Consider the following 20862-nt stretch of genomic DNA (forward strand, 5'->3'; position numbering starts at 1 on the left):
GTGCACATGTTTGCGTACAGAGAGAGCAAGTGTGGTGCAGGACATGAAGACGCGACAAAACGTTGACCTAGGTAAATCTAGGCTAAGCGTTTACGGGTGTCCATGAACTGTTCTTTTGCCTTGTCATCTGCAAATCTTTCCAAGTTAAAAGTGAAGGAGGACGAGGTCACCGAGAAACACACGGTGTCTGCGTTTCTCAGCCTCACTTTAAGCTGGGCTCCTGTTCTCAAGTGTTGCAATTAAGGACCACTAACTCCTGCTTCGTGGAGATGACAGGTCGACCTCTTCCTTTTGCAAAGGGCTGCCTCAGGGAGAAAGTGCGTGAACTCCTCTCTTCCTGGCTGCCTGCACCTGAGGGAGCCCCCGCTCCCGCGTCTATCCCCGTGCTTGGATGCTCATTTTGAAAATCAAACCCAGAAGGTCTGGCCACGCCACGCCGGGCGGATGGCTGTTACCACAGACCACAGCACACCCGAGGCTCCTTGTCAAGGGTTTATTTCATCTGCTAACATTCATTCTTGACCTAGACAAAAACAATTAGATGATTATGACTTGCTTTTCCATCATCAACTCGTTTTTCTTGTATGAATAACCAAAAGATTTCTTCTCAACACTTTTTTCTTTTTTTTTAATAAGAAGCTATAAATAAATAAAGCTTTAAACGCTCCTGGGTTCAAGTGAAACACTTCCAGTTCCCAAAAAGGTCACAGACTCATTGCTCGGACAATTTTGCCGTCCCTGTTTCCTCCTCCAGGAGGAGATGTTGCAGGTCTGTGTGAGGAGTGGGTTGTCTGCTCACCGCGTGTTGCCTCTGTTTCCTCAGCCCTGTGCAGAGCCGCTGGGTGGGGCACCCCTACAGTGGAGCCCCGGAAGGTGGTGGTGTTGGAGGAGGCGCTACAGGCATGAGGAGCTTTCACCTCAATGCAGGTGGCCTGAACAGAAGTGCCGGACTGGAGGCGTGAGGGGCCGAGGGGCACTGGCACCTGGTGCTGTCTCTGGGCGCCTTGGCCTGGGTGCTGGCCCCCCACGGGACCGCTTTCCAGATGCAGCAAAGAAACCAAGGAGAGACCCGTGTTTCCGTGTGAATTGGGACAACGGATCATAAGTTAAAACATTCCAATATGTACAAAACAGATCCTACACTCAAGGGGGCACACACAGGAAGCCCACTTCAGGAGGGCCGGGTGCCCAGGGGTTCAGGCAGAACGGGGCTGAGCTTTCCACCAGGAGGTGGAATTGACCACCTCCTGATGAAAGCCAGAGCAAGCCCCGAGCACCCCACGTGCTTGTCCAAGACCCCAGAGGTCTCATGAACACGTCCCACCCTCCTCCCTGGAGCACGACTGCCCCAAAGGATGAGTGTCAGAACAGAATCCCCCCCCCCATGCTGACCTTCACTACCCCTTGAAAGAACCACTACACCACTTGGGCACTGGCCTGCTCAGCCTGACGCACCCACTCTGCAGGGTGATCCTGGGTAGGTGTGGTGCCCATCCCAGCCTGCTAACCACTGCCCTTGGACTAGAAGATGAAGTGGTTGGTGTAGGAAGCAGGAGGTATGGGCACCATAACCTTTGCCAGGCAGGCAAAGACTAAAAGCTACTTCTTCCTGGGTACCTCCCATTTGACAACACTGTAGTGTTTCCTGTGCTATTGAAGGTTCTTTGCTTCCACACCTCTGGGGTGGCTGAGGAGAACCTGGGGCAGGGAGGAGGGCTCCTGGTAGAATCTGCCCTCGAGGCTGCTGTCCTCAGCAGGCTGGCCGTGGCCCTCACTGCCCTCGTGAGGGAGGCTTGTAGCCCCCAGGCACGTGTGGGTCCTCACCTGGAGAGAGAGGGCACTCGTCCACCTTGGGTGTGGGACACACATTTTGATCCCAGAACCCAGGGCCTCATGTGGGGAGAGCACCCCCAGAGAAGACAGTGGCCTGGCCTCCTGGAGCACAAGACAGGTAGGGCATGGGGAAAGTGTCTACAATGGATATGGAACATGGCTTCTCCAATCTGCAGGGCTGCCAAGAACAGGGCCTGACCTGCTTGTGGTCAGGGGTTGGGCAAAGGGAAATGCAGGGAGAGGCCGGGGTGGGAAGGGCTGTGTATCTGGATACTAGGGAGCCACTGAGAGCCATTTCTTCCAACTCTGATAATCTGAAAGCCTGAGTCCCCTTCCCTGGCCATAGCAAACCACTGTGGCCCCAAGATATGATTCATGGGCAGCAGGTACAGTTGGCTGTGTTCTAGCCAATGGAGGCTTGATTGTACTTCTGCACATGCGGTTGTGGGAACAGTGGGGCATGAGCCCCGAATAAATGTCTAAGTGATGACCCTGGGGTCAGGGATAGTCTTACCAAATCTCAGAGGGTCAGAATGGTAAATGGAGCAGGGGAAACTTTCTGCCTGAGCTGGTCTGGCTTGGTGGCCCAAAGGCCAGCTTGGGTGGGGAGGTACATAGACACAGGTGGTAGCATCCTTGGACACAGCCTTCCTACTCTTTTCTTACTCTCTGTCCACAGAGGGGGACAGTGCATGTGGGCCCATCTCCTTGCAGCCCTTCTTAGCCTGAGGACTGTGGGAAATGGGGGGGAAGGGTCCCAGGAGGTGTGCTTTGATCTCCTGACCCAAAGCAAGAAGCCAGACTGTGTGTTTTGACCTTGGGCCAGAGAGAGAGTGGGCTTCCCAGGGGCAGGCCAGAGTCTTCTCGGCTTCAGGAGGGGTGGGTCCTGACCATGAAGATGGGTGAGCTAGGAGCTCCATTCCTGAGGACACCTCAAGGGGTTACCTTTCTGCCCAGAGAAGGGGCTTCACTCAGGTCCAGGGGCCCTGGGGCCACTGGAGGCCAAGGGGCTGCCTGGGTGGCCTGATCCCGGAAAGGTGCCTGGAGCTGGTGTTGGGCCCCTGCTGGCCTGCAGGGCAGAGAGCCAGCAGGTGTGCACAGTGGGTGTGGGACGTGCTCCTGGCCCAAGAACGATCTGCACTCTCTGCTGTCTGTTTCTTGTTTTTAGACCTTCGGCTGGCCGCCGTGCGTGAGCTGGGGCCAGGAGAGGAGGGACAGTCCTGGCCTGCGCAGGCCTGCCTGCGGCATCCCTCAGGCACGCTTTCCTCTGGCCAGGGGGTGGGGGCGGTGGTTTGCACTGGCGGATTCCTCAGACCCCGCCGGGCCGCCATGTCCCCACTCCCTGACCCTCACTCAGCACATCTACCTTCTGGTGAGCGCATCTGGGACCCTCTTCCCACCAGAGTTCCGGTGGGTCAGTCCATGTGTCTGACCTCACCCCCCGCGGGGCCACCCCCCACGACCGGCCACCACTACCACTTCTCGATGATGTGGCTCATGTAGTCCTCAGTGGGCACGCGGCCCGGCTCCTCGGCGTCCTCCCGCGGCAGCGCCTCCTTGGCGCGGTGCAGCAGGCGCTCCTCCCGGCTCTTGAGGCGCTGCTCCCTGCGCTCCAGCTGCCGCTTGTACTGGTAGCGCTGCTGGAAGAGGTCCTTGGCATAGTCGTAGAGCTGCACGTCCAGGTCATTAAGCTCCTCGATGCGCCGGATGGTGTCCTCGTCCACCTCCACACCGCCTGCCCGCGTGCTGTTGTACTGCATGAAGGGCCGGATGAACTTGAGGTTGAACGTCCGCTCGAACAGGTACTGCGTCTTGCGCTGGAACTCCGTCAGGCCGAAGAAGGCCATGCCCCGCAGGTTCTTCTTGGCGCTCTCCAGCAGCAGCTGGGCCCGCTTGCCCTCGGGGATGAAGGACAGGTTGTAGCAGCCCACCAGGCTCAGGTCGGCCAGCATGCGCACCTGGCGGTTGTTGGCCAGGTTGTAGGGGCAGTCCATGAACTCCTGCAGCGTGCAGCCCGACCAGTCCGTGCCCTCATAGCAGGGTGGCAGCTCTTCGGGCGTGGGCGTGCGCCCATCGCACATGTGCAGCGACGTCTTCCAGGTGGCCCCCCGCTGCACGTGCCGCCACTCGCTCAGGTAGCGGGACACGGGGTCTCGCAGCAGGGTGATGTAGTAGAACTTCCTGTAATGAGAAAGGGACAGGGGGTAAGGTGAGGGCACAAGTGCGGAGGGGGGGGCAGTATCTGGGGGCCATTTGGCGGTGAAGGAGGGAGGAGGCTGGAGCTCCAAATCTGACTGCTTTGGGTCCACAGCGTGGGACCTCAGGCACCTCTGATACCAATCGTTATGTTTAGTTCTCCAAATGGCGATTTCTGAATGGGAAGCCTGGGAGCTGAGATGTGACACAACCTGCAAAGGGCACCACGGTCACCGTCACGTCTGCCAGGTGTGACTATCGCAGGGTCCTGCAGTGCCTGGCCTCAGTGCCTCCTGAATCCTGGCCCAGGGGCTTCCCCTGGACCCCAAGGCCATCCTCCTGTGTGCTCCCTCCTTAGGAAGGACAGCCTGTCTTTGCCCTGCACTGGGGCAGACCTGCAGGAGCCCGTGCTCCCGGGGACCAGAGGCGTAAGGAAGTGCTCACAGCGGCAGGCTGCATGTGTGGGCCTGCTCAGGGCCTCCCACAGGCCCACTGCACACCTGCACCCATGGAGGGCGGGCACCAGTAGACCACTCAACCCGGGACCCCCAGGTGACCCATAATTCATAATTATCTTGTCTCCCAGGAACTGTCTCCACCCCAGGAAGTTAGGCATCCCTCAAGATGCCACCTCCTTGTGCTATATGCAAGGGGTGTCCATACCATTGGAGAAGTGACTCCCCATGTAACAGGCACATCCCTGTCTAGCATGATGACTGGCCTGATGTCACCAAGACATAGCGGGCAGGGGGGGCTTCCAGATGTTCCTGTGACAGGCGTGGTGTGTGGCGGTCAGCCCCAGAGAGGTTCTTCCTGGAAGCCTCTCCTCCAGGGCTGGCAGAACCGGCAGCCTGTGCCTGGTGGGACGTCCCAGGCCAAGGCAAACCAGGGCTGGGGCAGGCAGCAGGAGCCCCCTGGGCCCCACACACCACTTCAGGGGGAGAAGCTCCAGGAATGCCCACCCCCACCCCCCTCCAGACAGCAGCACGGAAGCACATGCACACGAACCCCTCCTTACTGAGGCCCAATAGGGGCACCCGACTAACTCACCATCCCCCTCGCTAACCCCTTGGGGAGCTGCATAGAGCACCTCGGGGGGTCTGCTGGCAGCATGCTGATCTGACTGCACATCTCCCAGGGGGCCCTGGGGTTGGCAGGGCGACTGGCAAAAGCAAAGGCAGTGGGGCACCTCCACATGTCCCCTCTGATGGAGGGAGGGACATCTAGAAAACTGCAGGGTGGCATCTTCATTAGGGAACTTGGGACCCCCAAGCAGACCCCGGGCAGGGGGATAGTTAGCCAGTGGCTGGGGGGCAGGGGCCAAACGAAGACTGGTCCTGCAAAGCACACTGCTGAGGAGGAGCAGGGCAGGGACTGTGCCACTGGGAGTGGGGTGGTGGCTAAGGCAGACAGCAGAGAGAGCACCTGGGCAGAGGGAGTCAGGGACCCCTTTCTCAGCAGGGAGTGGAGAGCAGGAAGGGCATCCTGACTCCCACCTGTTCCCTGAAGCCTGGGTTCTAGTCTGTGGTCTCTGCTCAGGTCCTTGTTTGATCTGGAAGCACCCTCTGCCCCTTCCCCCTCCCCCCCCCTCCAATACTGTGCCCCAGCCTAGGCTTCCAGCCTCTGCAGGCAGCTCATGTTCCAGCACCTGCAGGGGGGAGCCCTGCACCCCCACACTGGACCCCAGCTCCTGTGGAACACACCGTGGTGATTCTTGCTGCCCTTGAAAGATGAACAAAGGGCCACCTGCACCCCCTGTGACCACTGCACCTCCTTCCAACCCTCCTGCTGGCTCCTGGGGAGAAATTGCAGGGCCTTAAGCTGTGTCCTCTCCCTCTCTGCTTCATCAGCTGCCTCTGGCTCATCCTACAGACCTCAGACAGCGCCACCTCCCAGGGAAGCCATGAGGTAGACAGGGCTCCCCCTTGGGCCTCTGTCACAGCAGGAACTTAACACTGACCTCTCAGCTCATTTGACCAGAGCCTCCCTCAGGGGCGGGAGTGGGCAGGAAGGAAGCTGGCTCCTGTGTGTGTGTGCTAAGCTGGCTCCCCAGGGTTGAGACTGAGATGGATCCAAGGATCGAAGACAGAATGTGCCTCAAGGAGGTCACCTCACGTAGCACCTTCAGCCCCTAGTGGATGAAACCAAGCCCGGGAGGTTAAGCAGTTGCCTGGAGGTCCCCAATGGTTTTGGCAGTAGGGTGGGGTGAGTGGCCAGGACAAGAAAGGTCAGTTCATTCAGGTGTCAACTTTGTAGGAATGAAGTATAAGACATTTATAAAGCCTGACCATGAGAAGTGCTTCTGAAGAGGACAAGACAGACAAGCAGACACAAAGCAATAAACACAAGGACACACCCGGAAACATGCATATAAAGAAATGCATCCACTGCTCTCACAGGTGTCCCAGAGGGGTCTTACAGGTGTCCTTAGGCCCCTTTGGGAGGCTGAGGGCTACTTGGACCTCCTCCCATTCTGTGGGACCCTGACTCCTCATATGGAAATGGGCCAGTGTGGTAGTTCCTCCTGGACACAGAAAAGCAGAGTTTGAGGTGTCCACTGATACAGAGGCATGTCCACTTGGCCCCAGCCAAGGCCAGCTGGGGGTTCAACATGGCCCCAAAGATGACCTCTGAGGGCAAGAACACACTGTGCACACAGAGCACCAGTACCGTTCCCTAAGTGTGTCCTCAGCCTTCAGCCTGGGGTCCTGCGTCAGCACTGCCCTCCATCCCACCACGGGGGTGGGCTTGGGGGAGCCCCAGCTCCTCCCAGACCCTCACCGGTCCCTGTGATGGGACCAGGACTCTCAGCCCTGTCACAGCTGGTGCCTGCAGGTCCTGGGGAAGCCGGGTATGGATACCCCTGAAGTCCTTGGCCATTAATCTCTCTGACATGTTAGCCAGAGAGGTAACGTTCACTCAGTGACCTATAGCTGCCATCTGGACAGCCAAGGCTGATGGGAGGCCTGCCCGCCCACCTGTCCAGTCCCTCTGCTCACAGCCCAAGAGGGTGTAGGGCTTGCCCAGGGTCACATAGCAGGTCTTGAGGCAGGACGAGTCCAGGCTGCCTCCTCAGAGCCCGTGGTGTGAACTGCCTGGGCCTGGTTAGACAGCTGGGCTTGTTCTGTCTGTCAGAGAGGCCTGGGTATTGGGATCGCTGAGGGGTCTCTAAGGGTACAGTCACTGCTGGTGTATCTGGCAGGCTCCAGGAGATGCAGACGAGTCTTCTGGTCCTCAGAGCTTCCTGTTCATGCTCTGTGGTGAGGCCTGAGAAGCTGACTCCCCTGGGCCCCTCAAGCTGATGCTGATCTCACAGCCCTGTGTTCCACATGGGTGCTAAGAGGAATGGCTTCTCTCCTGGCCCAGCTGGTACAAGTGGGGCTCACCCATGCTAGGGTGACTGGGAAGGGTATCAGGATGGAACATGTGGTGTCTTCTCTGTGCAGGACATTGCCATGGCCTGGGCACCCCCCGCCCCCATTTCTGTCCTCCAGGCATAGCCAGTGGCGGAGAAAAAGGGCTCAGGCAGATTCTGGAGCCTGTTCGAGGGGCTGGCTACTACCCAGCTCTTGTCTGGACAGTGTGGGAGCCGCTGCAGCAGATACACACACCCGTGGCCTGTCAGCCTCTTCAGGAACTCATGAGCCTGACGCCCACCTCCACCTTGCCCACCCTGGCCCTCACCCTGGCTGCTACCATGACACTGCAGACAGCCCTGCCCATAGGCCTGTATCCTGGCCTGCTCCCAACTCCCCTACTCTGCCCTGTCTGTCCATTACACACACTACCAGACACACTGGCTGTTTATGTTCTGGTTTACTGTCTGATGAAAAGAAGGTATGAAGGCACTGACAAGAAGTGAACAGAAGGCAGGGTGTGGTGTGGGGGTAGAAGAACCCCCTGATCACCGACCACACCCCACAAGATGTGACCTGATGTATACTCTGTGAAGGTGCCGAGGGGCTCACGGCTCAGGGATATGAGGAACTGGGCAGGGGCCAAACAACACAGTCTGCACCCTCAGTGGTGTCCCCAGCACCTGCCCTTCCGTGCCCAGACAGCTGCCACCAGGCTAACCTAATCCCTGCCCTAGCCCCACCTCATGGGAAACTGGAGGGTCTCTGCCCCAAAGTTCTTCCTGCATGGACATCTGAGGTCCCCCATAAAACAGGGGGCTTTCTGCTTATCACTCTCCAGCAGGAGCTCATCCATTCAGATGAGCTGAATGGAGCTCATCCATTCAGATGGCCCAAGTACCAAGCAACAAGGTTTCCAAAAAAAGGGGAATGAGGAAGCAGAGGAGAGGAGGAAATAATGAGAACTGCAGTATATGGTTCATTTAGCCTGAAATGGCCAAGTGCCCAGCAAGTGAGTGTGGGGACCAGAGCCAGATTACAGAGACGGCCCATGCAGCACCTGGACAGAAGAACAGAATACCTGCAGAGGACTGGCTGTCAGGAGACCCAACTTCTCCGCAACATCATATGCTAAAAATCAATGGAGCACTGGCTTCTAGATGCTGAGAGAAAATGACCAGCGACATGTCAGACCCCACCAAACTATCCAGCAGATGTGAGGACAGAGTGGAGACAATGTAGACATGCAAAGACTCAGGACATTTATTTTCCATGAATCTTGTTTTAGGAAGATATTGGACTACAAATCTCATTTAGTAAACAACAACAACAACAACAAAAGCGTGGGAGACAGGAGCTCCAACCCAGGAGAGAGGTGGAGGGTGTCGACCGCACATCCTGCTGGGCCTCCAGGAGCAGAGGAGAAGGGGTTCCAGGAAAAACGGGGCCTGAACAGATTACCTGATGCAACAGAGCATTTGTGGAAAAAAACGAATGGTAGGTACACAGCAGATCTTTGGAATCACTTGGAAAAAATTACGTCTATGAACACAGAAAACAATGCAAGTAAAAAAAAAAAAAAAGATTGGGCAATTATTAATTCCAGGAAAAGCAGGAAGTAATACGAAAAAGAAAGTATTCTACTAAAATCAGAAGTAAACAGTGCTTTTAGAGACATTATAATGTAAACACTGACTATTGATTTAATAAAAACTTGAGATTTTTACTCTACTTGGAGGATGGGGAGGTTATGGAGAAGGATGTGCAAGGGCTTAACATTTAATCTTCATCTACCCAAACAGAAAGCAAATACACAATGTTTAAATCAATAAATCAAGAAATAACACTATGAATTATTTAGAAATACAGAAGTAAACACATGAAGAACACTGAAAAGAGCCGCAAGTGGTAATTTGGGGAGGTTGGAAAGGAAAAGCAGATCTGTTGGTTTTTACTATAAGCCTCTTGAAACTATTTGTCTTGAAGTGTGTATATAAACTGTTTTAACCAAAAACATGAAAAATACAACAATGAGGAAACTGGCCAAAGAAGCATATGGAAGGATGCTCTCCTTCCTTAGTCACGGAGGAAATGACACAGTGAGCCACAATGTGACTTAGACAGGCAACGCAGAGGTGGGGCAATGCCAACTTCCAACTGCTCATGGGACGTGAGTCGGGGACAGTTGTTCCAGAGTGTCTTCACTGGAAAGCTGTGACCCAAGACTCCTCTCACAGGCGTACAACCCAGGGAAACCCTGTTCAAGTGCACTGAAGACATGGACAAGACCACCCACGGCTGCACCGTTGCTGACAGCCTCACACGTCTGCCGCAGTGGCATGTGAACATAAACTGCGATATTCTTCCAGCAGAGTGCGGCTCAGTAATAAATGAACAGAACAGACTATAGTTACAACAACTCGGGTGAATTTGAGAAATAAGATGTTGCAGAGAAAAAGCAAATAAAGAAAATGTAATAAAGTATGATGACACTGTTTACAGTTTCCAAATATAAACACAACCAAAGAAAATACCATTGACTGATACATATGTAGATATCGACGTCAGTTAAAAAAAGAAAAAAGGCAATGAGGGGACACACATGAAAATTCAAGGCAGAAGTCAGCAGTGGTGTGTACTGGGGCAGGAGGGTCGCTGGGGTGGCACCAGTTCATGGTGGCTTCTGTCATGTGGATGGCGCCCTCACTCTTAAGGCAGGCGACGGGGGTGTAGGTGTTTATGTTTTATTTCTTATGTACGTTATGCAAATTCTTTTGTAAGTTTAGAAAACACTTTGTGATAAATAAGTTTAAAAAAGTTTTACAAACAAAACCAAGATTCGTGCCAGCAGGCCTTGCAGGTAAACTGGCATTCTTGCCAAACCGGAGTCTTGGTTCCCCAAAGTATGCCAGTCCCCTCCATCTTGCCCCCATGCTCCCTCTGCCTGCAACATCCCCCCCTCCCACCGCCAGTGCCTCCAACTCTAGGGGTTTACTGCCCTTCGCCCTTCTTTCGTGCCCCTCTCACTTCCCCTTCCTACTTGCTAACACTCCTACAGTGTGTAGGGAGAGGTCTGTGGAGGATCCCCCGTGGACATCACCTCTTGGGATGGTGATGGTGGCTAGTTTTCCAGGCTAGCAGGGGCTGCTTTTGGCTTGTGAACTAAGCACGCATTAATGAGCTGGCTGCTCCATGACCTCTAGGAGGGAACCACCACTTTTACCAAGCTGGAACATCCAGTTGGTGTCTGGCTTCCTATCCAGGGGGGCCTTGAAGTGCAAACAGAGTCAGCACCACTCCTGGGACTCTTCAGTGGGGTCAATCCCAATGTGAAGACTCTAGTGACTTGGCTGGCAAGTTAGGCTCTGTTGGGGTGGCAAGCTTCTGGCACCTTCTCTGAGCAGAGCCCTACACTATATCCTAGCTAAAGTGGGTGGCCCTGGGACCTGACCTCTAAAACAGGTCTCTGCTGTGCCCTAGGACAGGCCCAGGATCACCCAGAGCACGTCCCAACCAGACTGTCCTGCCTGTGGCTACAGAGCAGGGCTGACAGCACTGTTACTCCTGAACAGGGAGCACACAGGGACCGGAGGGGTGGTGACCAGGCCCTGCTACATCTCCCCTTGCCACCAGCGGGTGCTCAGCACCACTCATCCGGTCAGTGCCCTGGCTTGGCAAAGGACACGAACTGGCAACGCCCCCAGGTCCCTCCCAGCAGCGACAGCAGCCAAGGTTACAGGCTCACGGCATGCCAGGCACAGCCTGGGGGCAGGCGCTTCTTGCCTTTCACAGAGGAAGAGTCCCAGGCTCGCAGCTATTCAGTGTTCTAGCACTCTGGGCTGGGTGGGGTGGGTCAACAAGGGCAGTGGGAGGGGCAGGGAGGCTTCTCAGAGAGGGTGGGGGCACAGACTGTCCCGACCAGAGGGAAGGGCAATGGAGGTTCAAGGGGCAGGCAGGGCCAGACCAAGAAGGGTCTTGTTCATTCCACAAGAGAACGAGTTCCAAAGGGAAAGGGCACACAGTGCAGCGTCCACATGGATTTCAAAAATAAGTCATGGGACTTCAAAGACATTTTGTGCTGTGAAATAATTCTAGTCTGCACGCCTGCGATCACTCCTGACACCCTGCAGGGCTTATCGCCTATATCATGCATTCTTGAGTTCATCATGTTAGTTGTAATGCTTTCTGTGAACCTAGCTGCTCTGACATTTTTGTGTGCACTGGTTTTAGCATGCCCCACAGTCACGCAAGATCCTAGAGGGCAAGGAATGTGCCTTGTTCTTGGGTCCTAACACTGCTGTCAGGCAGTGGCCAGCTCCAGAGTCTTAAGTGTGAGTTTTTATGGGACAACTGTAGCCCTGGCCTGGGAACCCTGCTTTGTTGACAACACACAGACACTTTGGGAAAGTTCTGCAAAATGCAGCAAATGAGCTTTGAGTTCCTTCCTGGAGGAAGGGGTGGGGGGCAGGTGGGTGGGCAGCTAACAGGAGGCTCCTGCTCTGCTCCTGCGCTGGGATCAGGGAGGTGGCACCCTCTCGCTCTGTCCTCAGGAGCCCCTCTCCCTCCTGCCACCTGCCTGTGGGCATCAGGCAAGTAGTCCACAATCCTGACTCGGTATAGCTCAAACTTTATCACTTATGTGAAACCTGGGTTCATGAGGCAAGGTGACAGGTCCAAGGCCAGAGCCCACACCTGTACTGTGTAACTGGACACTGCTGTCCCAGAAGCACCCACCTCCTGCCCCTCACACCAGTGGCCAGAGGATGCTTCATTTTCCCTTCTCTGCCCCGAGAGTGTGGGTCTGATCTGAACACAACCACTCCTGACTCTCCTCTGGCAGCCCAGGGCTCTGACCAGAAACCAGACTTGAAACCTGGCTCAGGCAGAGAGAAGCCTGGAGCTGGGGGCGGGGGTGGGGTGGGGAGGGTGGAGGGGATGCACAGGATTCTGTGGCTGGGGGAAGGGCCAAGTGGGCATCAGCTTGCAAGAGTCTGCCCTAATGAGAAGGGCTGGGGGGCGGGGCAGCAAAGTCGCTGCAGAAAGCTGACAGAGTGTTAGCTCCCGCAGGAGGCATGGAAGCCAGGCAGGGAGGGGATGGTAGACACACAGCAGAGATGCCTATAGGCGAGGATGTGTGGACGAGCCCGTGCCCTCCCACAACAGCACTCTGTGATCACCACTTGGCAGGGAAGAAGAGCACGATTAGGTGGCTGCCTGAGGATGGTGAGATTATGGACTCTAACATTTCAGTGTAAAATTTTCAAACTTACAGCAATGTTGGAAGTCTAGGGAACACACACAATCCCAAGTAGGTTCCTTTAACACTGTCTTTACACGTTTCTGTGTTGTCAGCAATGAGTGCACTGTTATTTAAATAACTGAAATAAAGTAACAACTCTGCTCTCTGGAATGGGGTTCCGTTGCAAAGGGTCAGGTTTGTGCTGTTCGTCCTCTATGACAAAATGCCAGCTGGCTGATGTCTCGGAGTGGCACGCTCACCTCCTTCCTGAGCTGCTGGCTCCCACGGCAGGGCTTTTGTGAACGAGGGCCCAACCCACCAGTCTCTAAACCCAGACCATGAAATAAAGGCAGATTTTTCTAGCCAGTGCCAACAGAGCTGTAGCTCCCTTATGTGGGTGACGGCACTGTTATTTAGGGTCAGAATTACAAAGTCTTTAAAAAAAAAAAAAAGACCTGCTGTATTACTTCTGGATACATAGTCAAGGGAGAAGACTAATGCTATGGAGGACCGGCCACTTTCTCCCACCTTGGTTGACGCAGGGGGTCCCAGAGTGGCCAGGGAAGCTCCATGAGGGGTACTCACACCCCCTGCTGCCCTACCTGTCACATTAGCCCTCCCAGGGCCCAGGAATCCCCCTTCATGAGGACAGAGGCCACATGATGAGGTCAGGATCTGGAGGATTAGTGCTTCACAACCACACTGAGAGGTACCTGGGAATTCAGAGGGAGGACTCCAAAGAACCTGCCCAGGTGGGTGGGAGCTGACTGCAGCACTCCAGACTTAGCTTGTGGGCTGGCTGGGGCTGGTGTGCCAGGAGCCCCGCTTGCTCGGCTTATGGTCTCACCCCAGGGCCTATGGCTGGCTCCCTCAATGGGGACTGGGTCCATGTTATGGGTTCAGGGGTGGCCAGAGCCAGGAGCTGTGGCCTGACCTGCTGTGATTAGCTCACTGAGCTAACCCCATCAGAACTGCTCTCTGCTAACACTAAGCCAGGTGCTGGTAACCTCAGGGTGCATGGCCTGGTGGCTCCTGCAGTCTGGTCCTGCTGTTCCCGTTGGCCTGCTGGCCTTGGAAAGGGCTGCATGTGCAGGAGGGCAGCTCTGGGGAATGCAGCTCACGCAGTAAGATGACCCAGCACCGAATCCAGATGGGGGACTGATTGCCTTACAAAATGCAAGTCAGATTTTAGCTCTGATTCTCCAAGATTGCCCTATGTGGGGCTGGCGGCCTCCTCCTCCTTCCTGTGACAGGAAGAGGCCTGCAGGTGCGGCTCCCCCGGGTGGGCGCCTGGCTGGCTGTCAGCTGGGTAATCTCTCCTCTCTGAACCAGGATTCTCATGTGCATCATTAACAGGGTCTGGCTGGGTGAGCAGTGCAGACTGAAGGGAGAGGTGGCAGAGTGGGAGGGAGGGAGAGGCGAGTGCTGGCACGGGCAGTAGGAGGATGGCCGGGGGAGATGAGCCAGTTCCAGGCAGGACAAGAGTTACCAGGAACCTGCGAGTGAACGGATTCTCCACTGGCTCTGGCCATGATTTCCGTCCCCACACCATACCCAGTGCTGCAAGAGCAGGCCCCACAGGGCCCAAGAGCATGGCACTCCTGCCAAGCCCCTCCAGGAAACACCTAGATCACCAAGTACTGAGCTGGCAGTGGCAGGCTGGGGAGCCTCCTCTCCAAACGCACTGTAGAAAACGTCTGTGTAAGGCTATCCCCTCTTCAGTAACATGTCCACAGAGCAGCTGTGGTCAACTGACTCTGCTTCTAAAAATACCTGGGTCCAGAGAGTGGCCCCATGGCCTCAGTGATCAGTGGCTGGGTACGCGCAGCTGTGGCCAGGTCCCACCCCTCCCCCCAGCCCCTTGCGCCTTGGGACTCTCAGTGCGGAGCCCATAGCTCATATAGTTCTTGGAAAAACACCAGAATAGGCGCTCTTAGGTGAGCACAGGCTGACCAAGCCCCTCACTGATCGATCACACAGTGACATTTGAGGTCCAGGTGACTGGGCCAGCTGGAGAGGTTGGGTGGGGGGCCTTACGCAGAAAGACAAATGGCTGGCCCAAGACTGGGTCCTGAAGGCTGAGCTGTGCTTGGGAAGGCACTGGCTGGGCTGGCTGGCCTCACAACTGGGCTCCCTGCCCTGCCCACTTCCAACAAAGTGAGGAGGGCCTCAGCTCGCCCGGTGAGCTAAATTCCTACAGTGGGAAGGGCATTCAGCTGCAGGGAGCAGCATTCACCCGGGACCCCAGGTGACTCCTCAGGCTTAGGAAACAGCACGGGAAGTCCCTGAGGAGGAAGAAGCCCAGGAAATGTTTTGTGAGGTGTGGCTGTGTAACTAAGCCTGGCCATTAGGATGTGAGGAGAGACAACTTCTTCCCCCTGTTCTCTGGCTGGCTGGAGTGTAGCTGTGACTGCAGAGTGCCAGCAGTTATTTTGGATCACGAGGCAGAAAGCCCTGCTCTCTGGGGATGGGAGAGCTTAGAAACAGAACCTGGGTTCTCAGTGATTCCTATGGCTGCACCACCCGGCCTGCCTACAGTGGGCTCCTTTTCAAAAGGAGAGGAAAAATGGCTTAGTCTCTGAAACTAATCCATCTATTCAGGGTCAATGCATAAGGACCTGGGCATGATCAGAGGGTAAGCTCCTGGGGTGGGGCCAGCCTGGGGTGTCAGGGACTCAGTAGTGACTGAATTAATTAATTTGGTGAACCTTAGTGCTTTACCCTGCTCAGCCTGGACACTCACAGACATTCTGTGGAAGGAAATGTTCCCATTTTGCAGATGAGAAATAAAACTGGGCCCAGAGAGGTTAAATAGCAAACCTAGCCACAGAACTGGCTGGTGGTAGTGCTGGAGTTGGAGCTCAGGCCCACCTGGACCCAGACTGAAAGTGCCTGATGAGAACCCATGGAGCCCCAGCCCCCAGCAGGCACTTAAATGTCGCTTGGCAAGGCTGGCCCCCAGCCACCTGCTGACCGCTCACCAAACCACAGCCAGAGGCAGTGGTATTTTAAGTAAACTATGAATATAATTTACAATCTATTTCCTTTAAAGTACAGTGAGTTGAGAGTGGTCTCTGTAGAGAAAAAGACACATCCAGATCTGCAGCTAGGATGCAACAATGTGGACCTGAAAACACTTTATACAGCCACTGTGACTGTTCTCCTGACACGGTTTCCCTGGAGCGTCTGTCTTGGGGAGCAGAGAGCTGGAGCCCTGACTTTGGCTCAGCCCAAGCAGTTCCTGGCTGTGGGACGCTGAGTGGGCCTCCTGGATGGGCTCTCCTATGGTCGTGCACAGCCCTCCAGCTCCTCCTGCCTAACGACACATGGTCACCAACACTGCCGCAGGCACAGAGCTGGGGCAGAGACCTAACAGCACTCCTGTCCTCTGCTGGGAAGCCCAATGGGCGAGACCTGTCCCTACAGGGCTGCAGGACACATGGCTGGTAAGCCTGACTCTCACAGGGTAGAGGCAGGGAGCAGCAGGGGTGAGAGCAGGGCTGCTATGAGCCCCCACTCCCTCCCCACTGCTGTCCCACAGTCCAGCTCCCAGGGAGGAGCCCGTGCCCCTAATAACCCCCATCTGAACGAGGAAGAGGGCCTGGTCAGAGGCCTAAGTGTGTCCAGGGTACATGAACCACATGGGCCCGCAGCTCCAGACAGGTGTCTCTGATCTCCCCCCAAACAACCAAATTCCAGGTTCTTTGGGACCCAGGGTCTCCAGGATTAGCAGGGTGTGTAGGGGAGGAGTGGTACGGCTCTGGCTCCAGCATGCAGTGCACCTCCTATACCCCCCGGGCTGGTGTGCACACCTGAGCCTGGTGTTGGGCCCTCACTATTGGGAGGGGCTGTCAGAACAAAAGGACATACAAGCAGAGGTCTTGTGTGAAAGTGCCAGCAGGCCAAGGGGAGGGGACTGTGCGACTTGGGACACTGGAACCTGAGGGTGGGTTCTTCCAGCAAGCTCCTGACAGCAGAGGGACCTTCCCAGGCATCCCCTGCCTGCAGGTTCATGCACTGGCTCATCTACCCACATGGGCATCCCTGCCTGCTGTGGGCTCAGGCTGAGGCTCTACCCACCAGAGGGAGTGGTACTGGGAGCCGGGAGCTCCCACCCCTCCCCTGTGCTCCCAGGAAGCCTTCCTGGTCATGAGGCTGGGAACATAAAGGCGAGAATGGGGTGATATGAGGGAGCTCTCTGCATCCTGTCAATTGGATTTGAGGCATCTTCATGGAGGGGTCCATCCAGTGTCAGACTCTGCCAGCTCTCTCCCTACCAGGGGGCCTGGGGAGAATGATGACCCCCACGAGCCTTACTTCCCACCTCCTGGGCCTCCCAGGTTCCTATAAAGACCTGGTGAAAGCAGTGTGTAAAAGAGCATTACAGCCTGGATGCTGAGGGACCCATAGCCCCAGGCAGATGTGAGGAGCCCAGACAGGTCCAGGAGGTGTGAGCCTGGTGGTCTGTCCCCTCTGCCTCAGGGCTCAGCATCCTGGCCTGGGCTCCACGGTCCCCTCTGTCTGCCTTACCCTTTTCTCCTTAACGGGAGCACCTGCTGCATGCAGGACGCATACTGCTCTGCCCTCCAATAGCACCTGGAAGGGTGGGGAATGTGGCCAGTGCCAGAAGCAGAAAGGGGGGTGCCTAATTCCAACTCTGGGTCCACTGGGGCCTCGGAGGTGTGACATGTGACCTGACATCTGAAGGACAGGGAGGAGCAGCGTTCCAATAAATCCGCAGAGGAGGAAGTGGAGGGGTGCCAGGGGAGGAGGGGATGTAGGCCAGGGGAGGGCACAGCCAAATGCAAAGGAGCTCCTGACTTCAATGAGGAAAGAACAGTTATCAAACAGTGGGGAAAATGAAGTTTCTGTCTTTGTTTCAAAATTCCCAGGTGACAAAATATGAAGAAAAACAAGTTGATTAGTTTAGGCTTAGAAAATAACCTCCATAGCCTCCCTCCACCTCCCCTGGCAACACGTGCAGTTCTGTGAGCGGATGACAACATCCCATCTACAAACAAGGCTAGCAAAGTTTCAGGACAGCCCTACAGGCTACTCAGCCTCTTGGCCCTGTGGCACAGAGAACTGAGGCACAGCCTGGCTGGACCCCACAGCAGGCGGCTACTTTGTGTGCATTCTAGGGGCTTGAAACCCTCACCTTCCTCTTTGGGCCCTCCTGACCAGGCAGCTTTCCTGGGGGAAGCCCAAGCTTTTTCTCCCGGGACCCCTGACCTTGGTGATCCCACTGGATAACCCACGGGAGACCCATGGGGCAGGAAGTGACTTAATCATCAGGCCAACGTGCTCTATTGGGTGCTGTGGAGGCACACCCACTACACCCAAGCTGGCACAGACTGGGAGAAGATGCTAAGCCAGGGCTGGGGTGCCATGAGGGGCCCTCCTGGCCCAGCCTCTGTGCTGCTCACTCTCGGTTCTTTTTTTTTTTTTTTAAGTTTATTTATTTAGTTTTTGAGAGAGACAGTGCAAGCAGGGGAGGGGCACAGAGAGAGGGAGAGAGAAAGAATCCCAAGCAGGCTCCACATTGCCAGCGTGGAGCCCAATGTGGGGCTCAAACCCACGAACCGTGAGGTCATGCCCTGAGCCGAGACCAGAGTTGGATGCTTTAACCGACTGAGCCATCCAGGTACCCTGCTCACTCTCCATTCTTGACCAGGGGTGAACCCTAACAGCATCTCAGGACACCTCTAGGACCTGGGGCTGGGCGTGCTCTAGCATGAAAGTCTGGGTAAGGCTGCTTACCCTGGAAATGCATCTCCCAGCCAAGTGCAGGGACAGGTGCCAGCGTGCACACCCAACGTGCACGAGCCCCCAGCAGGCTTCTTGCTGGGGAGCTGTTTTCCTGATAGCACTGACACTGAGGTGCTCAGGGAGCTGCACAGTGAGGGCTGGGCCAGACAGGCTCACAAAAGCCCCTCCTGGCAGGTGACCACAAAGGCTGTGACTGCTTGGCATTCTGGAAGCCCTGCTCAGGGAGGGGGCCACAGCCTCCCAGTGAGGCCAGGCTTGGGGCTACTCTCCGACGAACCAAGTGCAGTCCTTTCCAAAAGAAAGGGGTGGCTGATGGCATTCTGGGAGACTGCCCGCTGTCCCGAGATCCACCATGGCTGGGGTCAGCTCCCGCCCTGGACTCCCTCCTGAGCAGCACTAATGACATCCTTCTCCGACTGCACCCAGCTCCTGCTGGCTGCTCCCCGGCAGTGCCCTGCCTAAGTGGGTGCTGACCTGCAGGTGAACCCAGCCAGGCCTCCAGGTGCCATCGGGCTGTTCACGCTGCACGACGGCTGCCCGCCTGGCACCTTCTGGCTTCTGACCCCCAGCAGGCGAGACTTCCGCCACACATGCAGACCTCAGGGTGAGGGGAAGGTGAGTGTCTGCTCCTTCCCGGGTGGGGCCGGGTGCTTGCGGACTGACTCAGCCCAAGACCTGCCTCCAGAGCCTTGGCCTCTGCTGGTTGCCAGCTTGAACCCCGGCCGATGGCTCGCAGGCCTCTGCTGAGGCTCCTTCCCCGAATCCTCACAGCCTGTACTTGCAGACCTGCCACGGCCACCTGGGCCCAAGGAGGAAGAGGCGAGGGCCCGTGAGTAAGGCGGGAGGTGGTGTCAGGCCCTGCTAGGGTGTGCAGCATGTGTGTCAGGAACGCCCGCTCCTGCTGTTTGCCAGGCAATAGCAGCTTCTGGGTCTGTGCGCCAAGATACACCCTACAGCCAAGACAGAGCACGGAAGGCCCGCGCAGCACGCTGCAGCTCAGTGGACACTGTCCCTGCCAGGCTGCAGACAGCTCAGGGCTTAACCCGAGCTCAGGGCACATGGCTTGATACCTGTGCCCAGCAACTCCATGCCAACTGGACACACAGCCTTTCTGGGGACTCTGCAATGACACAGAAACAGAAGCATGTGCTGGCTGAGGAGAAGCACCACTTCAGGGCTCGTGTCATGACTTGATGCCATTTTGGAGAAACATGAAGATGGGACAGAAATATAACAGGCCAAACGTAAATGGGGCTTGTCCCAGGGCCTGGAGCTCTCGGTAGCTTTGTCTTTTGCTTTTAATTTTTCTCATATTCTTCCAATTCTATACAAACAAGACACAAAGATTAAAAGCCCTTTATGTACCTGATCTAATAGGATTTTCTCACAGGAGGGGCAGAGTCAGAAGCCTGGCAGGCTCTGGGCCTCCCAGGAGCCACTAGGATGTCTCTGAAACCATGAGGCCACCAGCTGTCTGCTTTTCTGGGGGTCAGGAGGGCCGGAGCTGGTCTGAGGACCACTGGGACTCCCTTTAGGCTCTACCCGCTGACCCCACAGCTGGTGTCCAGTCCCACGGAGCCTCTAAACAGACAGGAGGGGGCTGATCCCCCCTCTTTCATGCGCACACATCACCTGAACAAGCACACAGCGTGCTGGGGAAGGATGGCTTTATGTGCTCTCTGAACGTAAATTATTTTTCCCCAGACACAGAAAATCAGATGTCAATGGCACACTCTAGACAGAACCATCTGATGCCCAAATTAACTGCAGTGTCCCACTTTCTGCCACCCTGTGGTCCCTGATGACCCAGCTCTGCTCTCCCAGGTAGGGCGGCTACCTCTGGCCGATGTGCTGGGAGAGCTGCCACCTCAGCAGCAACCCCTGGTCCTGGGGACTGGGGACACCGACGGATCTAGAACCAAGAGACCCTCTACCAAGTGCTTCAGTGGGGGTGGGAGGAGAGAGGCTGATGCTTGCTGTAAGGAGCAGGGCCTAGCAGGCACTCACTCGCTCTATCCTTACGACTTCTGGGGTGAGCACCACTATTCAATTCCCTCTGGCAGATGGGTAAACTGAGGCTCAGGAGAGCTTCCTTAGCCAAAGTCTCCCAGCTACCAGGGGCATCCACCCTGCTGAGCAACCCCAGATGCAGGGTGTCTGAGAGGAGCTGGGCAGGGTGCCCACAGGTACAGTGTGTGGTCTTTCAACTTGTCATAGGCTCTGCCACTTAGCAGCTGTGTGGCCCTGATAGGACCCAAGGAATGCCTCTACTGTGTTTTCTCACTGCACAATATGGATACCATGCCTTCTAGAGTGCATAGCACAGTGCCTCACACAGGGACGCCCATGCCAGGGCCCTTGAACCCAGCCATGAGGGAAGGAGAGAAAAGCTCTAGAGAACAAACGGACAGATGAACTCACCTGCTCTCGCCAACCGTGGGTGGGGGCACCAGGGGGACATGCAAGAGA

General features: G+C 56.0%; 1 protein-coding gene across 1 annotated transcript in view; it reads right to left on the reverse strand.

Annotated features, from left to right (window-relative positions):
• Positions 1 to 479: 479 nt before the first annotated feature.
• The window catches only part of HS6ST1 (heparan sulfate 6-O-sulfotransferase 1), a 46545-nt gene continuing 26162 nt past the window's right edge, over positions 480 to 20862 (reverse strand). The window contains exon 2 of the mRNA XM_047870659.1: positions 480 to 4014. Within this exon, the coding sequence (XP_047726615.1) occupies positions 3306 to 4014 (709 nt within the window). The 3' untranslated portion in view covers positions 480 to 3305. The remainder of the gene's footprint in view (positions 4015 to 20862) is intronic.

This window comes from Prionailurus viverrinus, chromosome C1 (assembly GCF_022837055.1).
Source record: "Prionailurus viverrinus isolate Anna chromosome C1, UM_Priviv_1.0, whole genome shotgun sequence".
Classification (NCBI taxonomy): Eukaryota; Metazoa; Chordata; class Mammalia; order Carnivora; family Felidae; genus Prionailurus; species Prionailurus viverrinus.